Below are 13,777 nucleotides of genomic sequence, written 5' to 3' on the forward strand. Positions count from 1 at the left end.
TTTATTTATTATCGATATATTTGATGAATAGTGTTATGTGTGAAGCCAAACTTATGGAGGATTCTAGATCAGATCTTTCTAGATCTCCAGGATTCTAGATCTTTCTATACCGCCATTAGTTTCTAGAATCACATGCAAGATTCTAGATCCTCCTACACTGCCATTAGTTTCTAGATCATTCCAGATCTCCATTTGAATCACACACACGATTCTAGATCCTTCTTATGCCTCTATAAATTTGTAATTTCTTTGGCCAAGGAAAGCAAGCCAAGGCTCAAGCCTGTTATGTAATGCAATGTGATTTTTGTTCTCCAATGATTATTTTATCTATTTCGCTATTTGTGACTGAGTAATCTTGTTGTTTCTCCATTTGTCTGTCTCTGTGAATTATTCTCTGCTATTTTCGTCTAAATATATGAGTATAAATCCATTGTGTTTTATGTATGCTCTGATCTGGTATCAAAGCTAAGTTCGAATATTCACCATGCAAGCTGCTTAGTGCCATTGCCTTGCTCTGGCAGCGTTCATGAAAACATTGGTTGTTACCCCTGGAGCTGTTGGAGGATTTGTCCAGGAAATAGTTGAGGAACGCTGGAGCTAAAAGACAGTTGTCAAGAAAAGCGAGGTCGTGAATCTATGTTGAAACGTGTTGCTAGAGTTTGAAAAGTGGAGATTCGTGGAGATTGGAGTTGAAACGTGGTGTTCATAAGTTTTTTTTTACATCAATCCTGCACATATACGTCAAGTTTTTTTCAAAAACCGACATATGTATGTGTGAAATGTGAAAAGGTTAAAACATTATATATGTTTCTATATTTATTATGAAACATATATAATTATATGTTGGAATTTGGAAAAGTATATTTTAAAAAGGAGTAGGAATTTTGAAAAGGGTATTTTAAAAGGAGTAAGGTCATTATTACTAAATTTTAAAGAGTAATAATTAAAGTTTTATTTTTAAGTGGAGTTTTTGGGTTTGGGGGCTTGAATTTGATTGAAAATGGAGACAATAGTTACAGGTATGGAGAACTTGAGCGGGGCTAATTTTTCCCTGTGGAAATCACAGATGGAGGATATACTGATTTTAAAGGATCAATATTTGCCGATTGAGGGCACAACAAAGAAACTATCACCGATGACAAATGAAGAGTGGAATAAGCTAGATAGAAAGACGATTGCAACAATCTGCCAATATTTAGCAAAGAATGTTTATTTCAATGTGTTCGGAGAAAACACGACTGAAGGATTATGGAAGAAGCTCCATGATCTATATGAGAATAACACAGCATCAAAAAAAGTGTCCTTGATAAATAAGCTTTATAATCTCAAAATGAAGGAGGGTGCTTCAGTTTCTGAGCACTTGAATGCATTTAATATTATTACTAATCAACTTGCCTCTGTTAAAACCATTTTAGATGATGAAATTAGAGCAATATTGCTAATGTGTTCTATGCCAGACAGCAAGGAAAATCTAATTGTATCTATGAGCACTTCAACAACTACAGGGACCCTGAAGTTTGATGATGTCAGCAATAGTTTAATGAATGAGGAGCTGCGACGCGAGTCAATTGTGGAAAACCAGGGAGGAGAGGCTCTAGCTCTAGCTAATCATGGTAGGAGAATGGATTGAGGTCAGCAAGGGCGATTAAGATTGAGAGGTCGATCAAAATCAAGGAGAGGAAGGATCATCTGCTTTCATTGTGGCAAACTCATGCACATGAAGAAAGAATGTCGATTCTAGAAGAAAGGACAAAAGGATCAAAGACCGTCTAGTACAAATCACAAGTCATCTAGCATAAAGGAAGGTGAGACTACTGCTATAGCCACATATGGTGATGTGTTGTTTACTGTTTCAGTATAGGATGCATGTGTATATACATCTAGCAGTAGCTTTGATTTGATCCTTAACTCTAGGGCATCTCACCAGATAACCCCATCCAAAGATAGTTTTGTTTCATATAATCCTGGTGATTATGGTAGAGTGCATTTGGGGAATAATCATTTTTGTAGTATCGTTGGAGTGGGAGATGTCCAGATCAAGATGAAAGATGGACAACATATATTGTTGAAACAGGTCAAGCATGTACCATAAATGTGCATGATTTTAATCTCGATGGGACGACTGGATGATGAAGGCTATTCGACAAGCTTTGGAAAAGGAGGCTGGAAGATTAGCAAAGGTGCATTAGTCATGGCCAAAGAACCCAAGACAGGAACATTATACACACTGAAGACACTGATAGGAAAATCAGATTTGGTTGTTGTCACAAAAGAAGGAAATTCAGCGGATCTGTGGCATAAGCGCTTGGGTCACATGAGCGAGAAGGGATTAAAAATCCTTGTTGATAAAAATTTATTGCTAGGTTTGAAATCCTACAATCTTGATCTTTGTGAGCATTGTATATATGGTAGATAAAGAAGGGTTTCATTCCTTAGAGGTGGCGATGACAGAAAGAAAAATGTGTTAGAATTGGTACACTTAGATGTGTTTGGGCTTGTTAACATCAAATAATTAGGAGGAGCACCATATTTTGTAACATTTATAGATGTTGCATCCAAGAAAGTTTTGGCATATCCTATGAAAAATAAAAGTGAAGTGTTTGGAATATCTCAAAAATTCCATGTTGTTGTTGAAAGAGAGACTAATAAATTGTTGAAGTGTTTAAGAATAGATAATGGTGGAGAATATTGCTCAAATGAATTTAAGGAATATTGTAATAGGTTTGGCATAAAGCATGAGAAGACGGTGCCTAGTACTCCTCAAAAAATTGTGTCGCAGAAAGGATGAATTGCACCATTATGGAAAAGGTGCGAAGTATGTTGTCCAATTCTGGTTTGGAGAAGAATTTTTGGGCTGAAGCAGTCAGGACCACTTGCTACCTCATAAATAGATCTCCAACTACAGACTTCGATGGGGGTATCCCTGAAGAAGTTTGGATTGGTAAGAATTTTAATTATTCTCACTTGAAAATCTATGGATGTGAAGCATTCATACATATTCCAAAGGAAAATAGAACTAAGCTAGATGGTAAATCTATGAAATGCATTTTTTTGGGATATGCAGATGAAGATCTTGGTTATCGTCTATGGGATCCAGTCAAACAGAAAAGTATTAGAAGAAGGGATGCTATATTTAATGAGTCAGAAATGTTCAAGAGGACTGTAGGTGAGTTGGAGGTCAAGAAGGTTATTGATACGTTTGAAGAGCAGTAGGAAAACATACCACCAATACAAGAAAATGAACAGCAAAATCAGGAGCATGAAGAACAACAAGTGGAAAATAATGAACAACAAGAAGAAGGAATCTTGCAAGAACCTTTACAAGAGATTCAACCTGATAATGCACCACCACAATTAGTTCGTAGATCTTCTAGGCCTCATAAGCCTTCACAAAGGTATCCTCCTCCAAACTATATTTTGTTGACTGATGAAGGTGAACCTAATTGTTTTCAAGAAGCTTGTAAAGTCAAGCGCAGTAAAGAATGGAAGAAAGAAATGGAAGAAGAAATGAACTCTTTGCAGGAAAATAAAACTTGGGAGTTGGTAAACCTCCCAAAAGGTAGAAAGGCTCTAAAAAGAAAATGGGTGGAAGATGATGAAAAGAAGGAGAGGTATAAAGCAAGACTGGTGGTGAAAGGTTTTTCCCAAAAAGAAGGTATTGACTTCACTGAAATTTTCTCACCTATTGTTAAAATGTCATCCATTAGAGTCATTCTTGGTCTAGTTGCTGCTTTAGACCTAGAATGTGAACAATTAGATGTAAAAACTACTTTCCTTCATGGTGAATTGGAGGAAGAAATTTATATGGAGTATCTAGAAGGCTTCATATAAAAAGGCAAAGAAGGCCTTGTTTGTAGGTTGAAGAAGAGTCTCTATGGGTTGAAATAGGCACCTCGATAATGGTACAAGAAATTGGATTCGTTCATGTTGGAACATGGTTTTCAGAGGTTGGAAGATGACCATGGTGTCTATATCAAGAGGTATGATCAAGGAAAGCATATCATATTATTGTTATATGTGGATGACATGTTGATTGTTTGGCATGATAAGAATAAGATCAATAGGTTGAAGAAAGATTTGGGTAGCAAATTTGCAATGAAGGATTTGGGACCAGCACAACAGATATTGGGCATGCAGATTATGCATGACAGGAAAAACAAAAGGTTGTGGCTATCAGAGGAAAAATATATCAAGAAGGTGCTTGACAGGTTTAATATGAAGGATGCCAAGCCAGTTGGTACACCCCTTGCAGCCCACTTCAAGCTGAGTACTGAATCATGTCCTAGTAATGACAAAGAGAAAGAAGAGATGAGCAGAATTCCTTATGCTTTAGCGGTTGGAAGCTTAATGTATTCCATGGTATGAACACGACCAAACATTTCATATTCAGTGGGAGTAGTGAGCAGGTTTTTTACTAATCCAGGCAAACAACATTGGCAAGCAGTAAAATGGATTTTAAGGTATCTCAAGGGTACTAGTCATTACCTTTTATGTTTTGGTCGTGATGAGACTGTTTTTGAAGGATTTACAGATGCATATATGGCTAGAGATATGGACACCAGAAAGTCCACTACAGGTTATTTGTATACATTTGCAGGTGCATCAATATCTTGGATGTCAAGGCTACAAAGAATAGCAACCCTCTCTACAACAGAAGCAGAGTACATATCTACAACAGAATCTTGTAAAGAGATGTTGTGGATGCAACGATTCCTAGGGAGAGAGGAATAAAGCGAGACAAGTATCTGTTATATTGTGACAGTCAAAGTGCCATTTACTTAGCGAAAAACCCAGCATTTCATTCAAAAACCAATCACATTGACTTACGGTACCATTGGATCAGGCATATGTTGGAGGAAGAATAGTTATCCTTGGAAAAGATCCATATAGATAGGAACCCTGCTGATATGCTCACTAAGATTCTACCACGAAATAAACATGAGTTATGTAGAGGCATGGTAGGACTCGGTGTGACTTGATGACTCTCATTTTGCTTCAAGTGGGAGAATGTTAAGTGTGAAGCCAAATTCATGGAGGATTCTAGATCAGATCTTTCTAGATCTCCAGGATTCTAGATCTTTCTACACCACCATAAGTTTCTATAATCACATGCAAGATTCTAGATCCTCCTACACCGCCATTAGTTTCTAGATCATTCTAGATCTCCATCTGAATTGTACATAGGATTCTAGATCCTTCTTCAGCCTCTATAAATTTACAATTTCTCTGGCCAAGGAAAGCAAGCCAAGGCTCAAGCTTGTTATGTAATGTAATGCTATTTCTGTTCTCCAGTGATTGTTTTATCTATTCCGCTATTTCTGACTGAGTAATCTTGTTGTTTCTCCATATGTTTGTCTCTGTGAATTATTCTCTACTATTGTCATCTAAGACTCTGAGTATAAATCTGTTGTGTGTTATGTATGCTTTGATCTAACAAATAGTTTGAAATTTTGATTAAAAATGAGTGTGTATGAGTACATTGAATTTCTAGAAGGACTAAGTGAAGAAAGAGAAAACTATTTTAAACTAGAATTAACTACCAAATCATTAGAAAATAAAATACTCTCATTGGAGACTGGACTCCAAGGAATGAAAGGTAGAATTCAAGAAATCAAACATAAAAAACAAACAATGGTTAAAGAAAATGACACATTGAAAAGGGAAATTAAAAATCTAAAATAAAAACTACATAATAACTCAACCCTAAATAACACAGAGAATAAGTTAGATATTAAACCCATAAAAGAAGAAATTAATAAACTAATTTTACTTGACCATGAGCAGCACAAAAGGGCCTTACACCTTATAATTGCTGGTATAGAAGAACAAAACAATGAAGAAACATTAGAACTAGTTAAAGAACAATTAAAGACAAAATCTGAAATTCAAACAACTTATTGGCCTTGCACCTTATAATTGCAGGTATAGAAGAAAAAAATAAGGAAGACACATTAGAACTAGTTAAAGAATAATTAAAGACAATCTAAAATTCAAGCAACTTATCTCACCAAAACAATAAGGGTATTAAAGATACTTAGCATAAACATAGATTAATCCATGTCAAGGTCAATTGTAATGACCATAAATTAGATATACTTACGAAATCCCCAAGCCTAAAAGGAATGAGAATATTTATAAATGAAGATCTTATTCCAAAAGACCACGTTGGACTTAGGAAAGAAGTACAAAATGTCAAGGAGACAAGAAAGAAGGAAAATGGGCAACCATCAGGAATAGAAAATTTATTATTATAGATGGAGTCCCCAACACGAGTGATAAATAAGGAGTAACATCACTCTGGATCCTCTTCTAGATTTTTTTTGTTTTTCCATGGTGTAAAGGTCCTACGTTAAGTTGGATCTCGAGTGATATTGATCTTATTATTTTAGTTGAAACTAGGGAGCATGACGAATCTAGGGTCCTTCACCTTGACAAGTCCATTCTTTGGTTTGCTTGGAATAAGAAATCCTCAAGGATAGGTTTTGATGGTATAACCTACTATATTAGGCACATTGTTTTCCCTCACATCTGACTTCATAAAACTGACCCCTTCAATCAATACATTTGGATCAAGATCTTTGATTCTACAACCAATAGGATCTTTCTTGCAATCTTCTATTTTGCCCCTATCATCTCTACATCCTATACGAAAAACAACCTCAATAAGAATTGTCCTTTCAATAACTTCGAAAAAGACATCTACAACCTAAGGAATGAAGGTAATATCCTTTTTCTTGCGGACATTAATGCTCGAACTACTACTAAACAAGCTATTTTTTTAAGTAACAACTCTAATCCCTATCCATTATGGCTTGATGAGGATGGTAACCTAGCTAATAGATTTAAGATAAAATTTGAAGACAATTGAGAACTTATTCGCGACCAAGCTCCTTAAACTTTGTACTTCCCAAGACCTAAACTTTTGTAATGCTATTAATAAATGGCCTCTCTCCGGTTATATGACCTACTTCCATGGGCTAGGTAGTAGCATTGTAGATTATATGATTTCTGATATCCATTTCCTCAACCATCTTACAAACATTGAGCTTCCTAATAGGTAAGAGCCTCACTCTAACCATATACCTTTGTATTCGTCCCTAAATCATGCTATGAATACCACCCACATGCAGGAGAACAATGAAAGAAACAATAACATTCACTTTGATACAAGTAATGTCGACCCTTTCTTCAGGGCTTTAGAAAGGGATTTAGGCTCCCTGACGTATAATAACAACCTTGATCAAATCTATTACCATTTTACCACTACCCTCTACACCACCATTAGAAAATTCTCTACTAAGACTTCGTATAAGAGAAATAACATAACTTCTAATTCTTGATATGACAAAGATTGTAAAATTGCCAGGAAAGTAATCAGAGACACCCCTAATGAAAGCATTGAGCTCTAGAATATAAGTATATACAAAGCTCTCATTAAGAGGAATAAGAGGTCATATATTAATAAGAGACAAGAGGGTCTATTCCACCTTTCGAAAGTTGCACCCATAAAGTTTTGGCGGAATGTTCTTGTTTGTAAATCTAAATATAATCATTATATCCCCATAGAAAATTGGGGTAACTATCTTAAGCAGTTGTATGACTCTTCAGAAACCATGGGCACCATATTAAACACTCCTATTAAGGATGATATATTTTCTCTAGAAGACGTTGAGTCTGGGATTAATAAGCTCACTAGTGGGAAAGCCAATGATATTGAAGGTTACCAAGCTGAGGTCTTTAATATGAGAAAATCTATCCTCATTCCTCATCTCAACAAGCTTCTCAATTTGGTTGTAAAGCATAGCTTCCCTAAGCTTTGGACGTAAAGCCTTATTGTACCTATCTTCCAAAATTGGGACAAAAGTGCTCCCTCTAACTACAAGATCATTATGATTAGCCACATCCTAGCCAAGCTTTATGGGTTCATTCTGGAAAAAATGCTTAGCCTTTGGCTTAAGAACAAGGGTAAAAGAGCTAAAGGGAAACATGGTTTTAGCAGACATCGCTCGACCATCGACCACCTTGTCACCCTTAGGATCATTGCAGAGGAATGCCACAATAGTAAAACCGATCTCTTCTCTTGTTTTGTGGACTTTAGAAAATCTTTCAACACTGTTCCCCAAGATAAGCTCTCAGGGAGGCTTGAAGAGATCATGGTTCCTCCTAAACTAAGGATTGCTATGATCTACCTCGATGAGACTGTCATTTGCAAGCTCAAGACCAACAAGGGGTGGTCTAAAAATATTAAATGTAATATCAAGGTTAAGCAAGGTTGTCCCCTTTCCCCTACCTATTTTTGTATTTACATCGATAACCTAGAGGAGTGTTTGGAAACTGTAGGCTGCAAAGGCACCGAGCTCGTTGGTATTATGATTACCCTTCTCCTTTATGCTGATGATATCATTCTTCTTGCAAGGAGCCATGATGACCTTGAAAAGAAGCTTAAGACTCTTCATGTCTGCTACTCCAAGATGGGTATGACTATTAATATCGACAAGACTAGAGTACTAATCATTAAATCCAGAAAGATCACCCATGGTAGTTTTGTCTATGATAACCATTGTCTTGAGTAGGTTTATTCCTATAAATATTTAGCTATTCACTTTCCTCATTAACTCAACTGGAATTATAGCATAAAGAAAACAATTATTGGAGGTTGGAAAGCTTATTATGAGCTTGAAAACAATTGCAAGTTAGCCAATATTTACATTTGGAGTAAAAAAAGGTTCCTCTTTCAGACTCTCGTCACCCCTGTTATCTTATATGGATGTGAGGTTTGAGGATGCAGTATATCTAGGGAGTCATGGAGAAATATTGAGATGATCTAAAATAAATTCATAACCTATAACCTAAATATCAAGGGAAATACTCTTATCCTCTTGATCGAAGTTGGTTTGTCCCCCATTGAAAGTGAGGCTATGTTTAGATCTTTCAGGTATAAGAAGAAGTTTCATAATATGGAATCCAAGAGGCTCCCAAAAATTTCTCTTAACTTTAGTCAAAACCCCCACTTGTGCCTCAAGCGTGGGTGGCATCAATGTGCTTAGTCTTGGCTCAACCTTTGTGGGCTTAAGGAGGAGATCATCATGGGAAGTAAGGATAGTATCAAAGATACTATTACCTCCAGTTTTAAGGACAAGATGTGGGATGCTAAGGAGTTGGAGGGTAAAAGGAAGCTAAGGTACTATAAGGAGGTGATCAACCCCACCCTTGATAACCAAAATTATCTTTTTTTGTTCACTAGAACTAAATAGAAAATGAACATCACTAGGATTACAGCTAACTCTCATCAGCTTCGAAGTGAGGCTGGGTAGTGGTCTACTCCCAAGATTCCATGGGATGATAGAATTTCATAGATTTGTGATACTAAGAATGTCGAAGATGAAAGACACTTCCTTTTAGACTGCCCGATTCTTGCCCCTATCTACTCTCAATTCCCTGTCATCAACCACACCTCCAATCTTCTTGAATTATTGAGCCAACCCAACTATAGCGATCTTGGAACACTTATTTTCCTACTTCTTGATCACAGAAACAAGATTTTGAAGAACAACAGTTAGGCTCTCTTTTCTTGAGGTCCGATAGACCACATTGGTCTTAGTAGATATTAATCATCATCATCATCATCATTATTATAAAATTATTTAAAATATAGGAAATCAAAAAGAAGGAAGTGATTTTTGATTTACTTTTATATTAGATGATATAATATTTATGGGAAGAATATGATTAATTGTTAGGACTTGTTCTCATATAATATATTAAAATATATTAATGAGAAATGAAAAAATATAGAATGGTAAAATAACATATATATGTGTGTGTGTGTGTGTGAAGGGGAGGGGGAAGATAAGAAATGGAATGAAAAGAGGGGGGCGGAGGGAGATTAAGATGAAAAAAATATATTATAGATTTCAAGGAATCGCTAAGGTTATATATTTCTTCCATATTAAATAGATATACATCTACTCAATTAATCATATATGATATAAAATATACTTTTAAAATGTTAAAACAATTATATTTAAATGCTCAACCATTAATTCACCAACACAATTTCATACATACATATATAAACCATCCGCTCACATAAGTCCATATATATATGAAATTAAAAGAACCTTTGAAACAAAACATCATACTTCTAAAATTAACTTATAGCAACTCTCACCAAAACTATATTATTATTTTCAGAAATTTTTAATTATTTTAGTAAAATTATTATTATTATTATTTCACATATATTTTTATAAAAAAGATACAAATATTAAAATTAATTAAAAAATAATATTCAAAATAATAAAATTTATTACTAACCATAACATGGGAACTTTTCTTGAATGTATAAGAACTTCCCTAAACTATGGACATCTTGAGGGTATGACCTTAAGCGATGGGTGAGGTAACCTGGGAACTTTTCTTGAATCTGTAAGAACTTCCCTAAACTATGGGCATCTTGAGGGTATGACCTGAAGCGATGGCTGAGGTAACTTAGTTGCACCCAAAAGATATTTTGTAACCAATGCTTTTGGAATAGTTTCTAATATTATAATAATAATAAAATATAATTTTGATTTTATGTCATGGGCGGGTATTTTACTTGCATCTAAAAGATTCTAGTGACTCGTATACACATAAATACTTCTAGTAACTTATATTTCTCGAAATATTTTCAATATAATAATAATAATGTTGATGATAATTTAATTTTTAAGTAAGATATATACTAAATTTATGTATTTCCATTTTTTTTGATTCAAATCTATAACTTTAAAAAATATATTTTATTAAATTTATTTAGATAATATATTAATATAATGACTTAACATTTTAATATACAACTTTCATATATAGTTTTGTATTTATTTAAATTTTTTTGGCTGTGGTTCACCGACTTATTTTATTTATTTAAATAATAACCAAAACTAAATAATATTATTAAAAATTAGAATATATTAATATTATAATTGAAAATTCCCAAAAATAATATTAAATGAATGCATTTACAATATAGAAAATTAAATAAAATTTTGAAAAAAAAAACTTTTTAGTTAGACTAATTATATTTCAACATAAAGATTATTTTATTTCCAACTTTGTTTATAAATTTTCTAAATTAATTATTAAATGAATAAGAATAAATTTACCATTTAAAGAATTAAATAGAAAATACAAATAAAACATTGTAATGAGAAAGAAAATCATAAAAAAATGATTATTAAACTTTGTATTTTGACAAGAAAAAAAAATTAATAATTTTAAGGTTTACTAGGCTAAAAATAATCTATAAGAAAATTTGTTTTTCATCTCCTTTATGTATTCTACCCTTTTTCTATAAACCTATCTCAATTAATCAACTTCGAAACCATTAATCATTGTATTGACATAACCACTCTTTCCTTCTATGTTTCTATTTATAAATAGATCTTAAGTATTCCTTTTCATTTTCTTTTGTCAACATGTTTCAAGAGGATTTATTTAATACTGGACAAAAATTCAGGGCTAAAATACCGATCATCATTATAATATTAAAATCATATCAAACCACCCCTATATTAATATATTTGACAACGAATAAACTAGACATCTTAAGAAACAAACAAAAAACTAGTTATAGTTAATATTCCGAAATGTATTGGTCTGGTTAACTTCAATGGCATGGTTAACTTCAATGGCATGACCGAAAAAAGTATTTACTTAGTTGTCTATCAAATTCCAAAGAGTATTGCTCTCCTTGATTTTAATGCAATGGCATAGATCGCCAGTTCACCAAAAGAGAGGACCATTTACCGTTGTATCGGTCTTGTTAATTTCAATGGCATGACCCAAAAAAGTATCTACTTAGTTGTCGATCGTATTCCAAAGAGTATTGCTCTCCTTGATTTTAATGCGATGGCATAGATCGCCAGTTCACCAAAAGAAACGACCATTTACCGTTGTGTTAGCTTGGGTGGGGTGGTTGAATCGAGGTTACCGGAATGATATAAGAAAGTTATCGATATGGGAGCAAACATCGAACGACTCTGCAATGAAACCTAGTTAGATCCCAATTCACGCGGCGCTTATAAGTTAGAGGAGAAAGGAGATAGTTTGAGTGCAGGGGAGATGGATTCGCGATGGAAGAAAGCAACCGGGGTGCTTAAGGACGTTGCTTCCATCAGGTTTGCCAAGCTGAAGAGCCCCATGGCTTTCATTGACGAAGAAGTTGTGAAGGCCACTGAGCACAATTACAGCCCTCCCAAAGAAAAACATGTTGTTGCCGCCTTGTCTGCAACAAACTCTGCTCCGTCACGATCACGACTAAAACGCGTGGTAGAAGAACGTTTATGGCGAACGAAAGACTGGATGGTCGCAGTGAAAACCCTAGCGCTCATTCATCGATTGATGAGAGATGCTAATTCCTGCATTTTCATTGAGGAGGAAGAAGAAGAGATCCAGCACTCTTCTCATGCAACACTACTCGCCATCACTTCGCAACAATTTCACGATTGCTCCACCCCCTTTGCCTCCCGTTGCTCTCTCTGGGTGCGTAAATACTCCGCTTACCTCGACCAGAGACTGCGATGTAGCAGGATTTTCAACTGTAACATTGAGTCTGAAAGTTTCCAACAGAGAACAAGGTATTTGGACGTGGATTACATTTTTATAAGCTTGCCATCTCTGCAACAACTCCTGTGCTGCCTCTTAAATTGCAGCCTTCAGGGAATCCGCGTGGTGGGGAACCCACTATTTCAGTACGCCCTCGATTTGCTGGTGAAGGAAAGCCGAAATATTTATGGAACTATTAACCACTTTATACACAACCTGGTAGATTGTTTCATGGCTGGCATGCACAAATATAAAGTTGTGAGGCTCATCAATATTTATAAACGATTTTATCAGCAGTGTGACAAACTTTCGGAGTTTTATGATAACTGTAGAATGCTTTCACCATGCGATAACATTGACTTGTCCCATGTAGTGAAACCTTCGGAGTCAGTCTTGGCTAAAATGGAGAATTACGTTTACAGTTGTGCGGACCAAGCATCTAGCAAAAAATCAACAGCCGGGGCCGACGAGAGCCCCCATATAGGAGATAAGGAAGCTAGTCAGCTAGTTGTACCAGCTGTGTCAACAGGTGAAGCAACAGAAGACAGGTGATTGGAAACCCGTGGGGTTTCTGATGAAAATGTGTCTCCTTCAGCTATACCTAATTCTAATACAATAATGGACTTTGGAGCTGTCAACGTCATCCAACATGAACTAGATACCCATAATGATCGGGAGATACCAATATTAGATAGCTCCAGAATACTAGCTTCTCAAAGTTACTAACATTTAAACGCTTTATTTGTCCACAGCCATCGAACTTTGAGTTGCATGATATATATATATAATTGTAATATTTTTGGATTCGTGAGTTTCAACCTTGTGCAGTGACAATGCTATTCTTTTGTACATTACTATTCTATATCATGGGTATTTTTAAGATATTTATTTACAATAAAGAAATCTCTTGTTTTAAAAAATAACTTTTTATTTTAGTTATTTTACATTAAAATTTATTACTAAGACAATTTAAATTTAGGACAAATACTTTAAAACAAAAATATTTTAAGATAAAATTTTATATTTAAGAGACAAAAATAATCTAAGAAAAAAATATTTTAACACAACTTTATATTTAAGACAAAAATAATTGGAGACAAATATATTATGAGACAACTTTATATTTAAGACAATGACCACTTCAGATGAAACTCATTTAAGGCAACCATTTAAGACAATTAACAATTAA

The 13,777-nt window shown here is 34.7% G+C and overlaps 1 protein-coding gene across 1 annotated transcript; it reads left to right on the forward strand.

Moving 5' to 3' along the window:
- The first annotated feature begins 12,105 nt into the window (after positions 1-12,105).
- On the forward strand, positions 12,106-13,140 carry LOC149261820 (putative clathrin assembly protein At5g57200). The gene has a single exon (XM_089371258.1). It carries the CDS (start codon positions 12,106-12,108, stop codon positions 13,138-13,140), a length of 1,035 nt encoding a protein of 344 aa, XP_089227384.1.
- Positions 13,141-13,777: the final 637 nt, after the last annotated feature.

Source organism: Pinus tabuliformis, chromosome 6 (genome assembly GCF_031772625.1).
Source record: "Pinus tabuliformis cultivar Carrire ecotype Pingquan chromosome 6, CPIR1, whole genome shotgun sequence".
NCBI classification, from domain to species: domain Eukaryota; kingdom Viridiplantae; phylum Streptophyta; class Pinopsida; order Pinales; family Pinaceae; genus Pinus; species Pinus tabuliformis.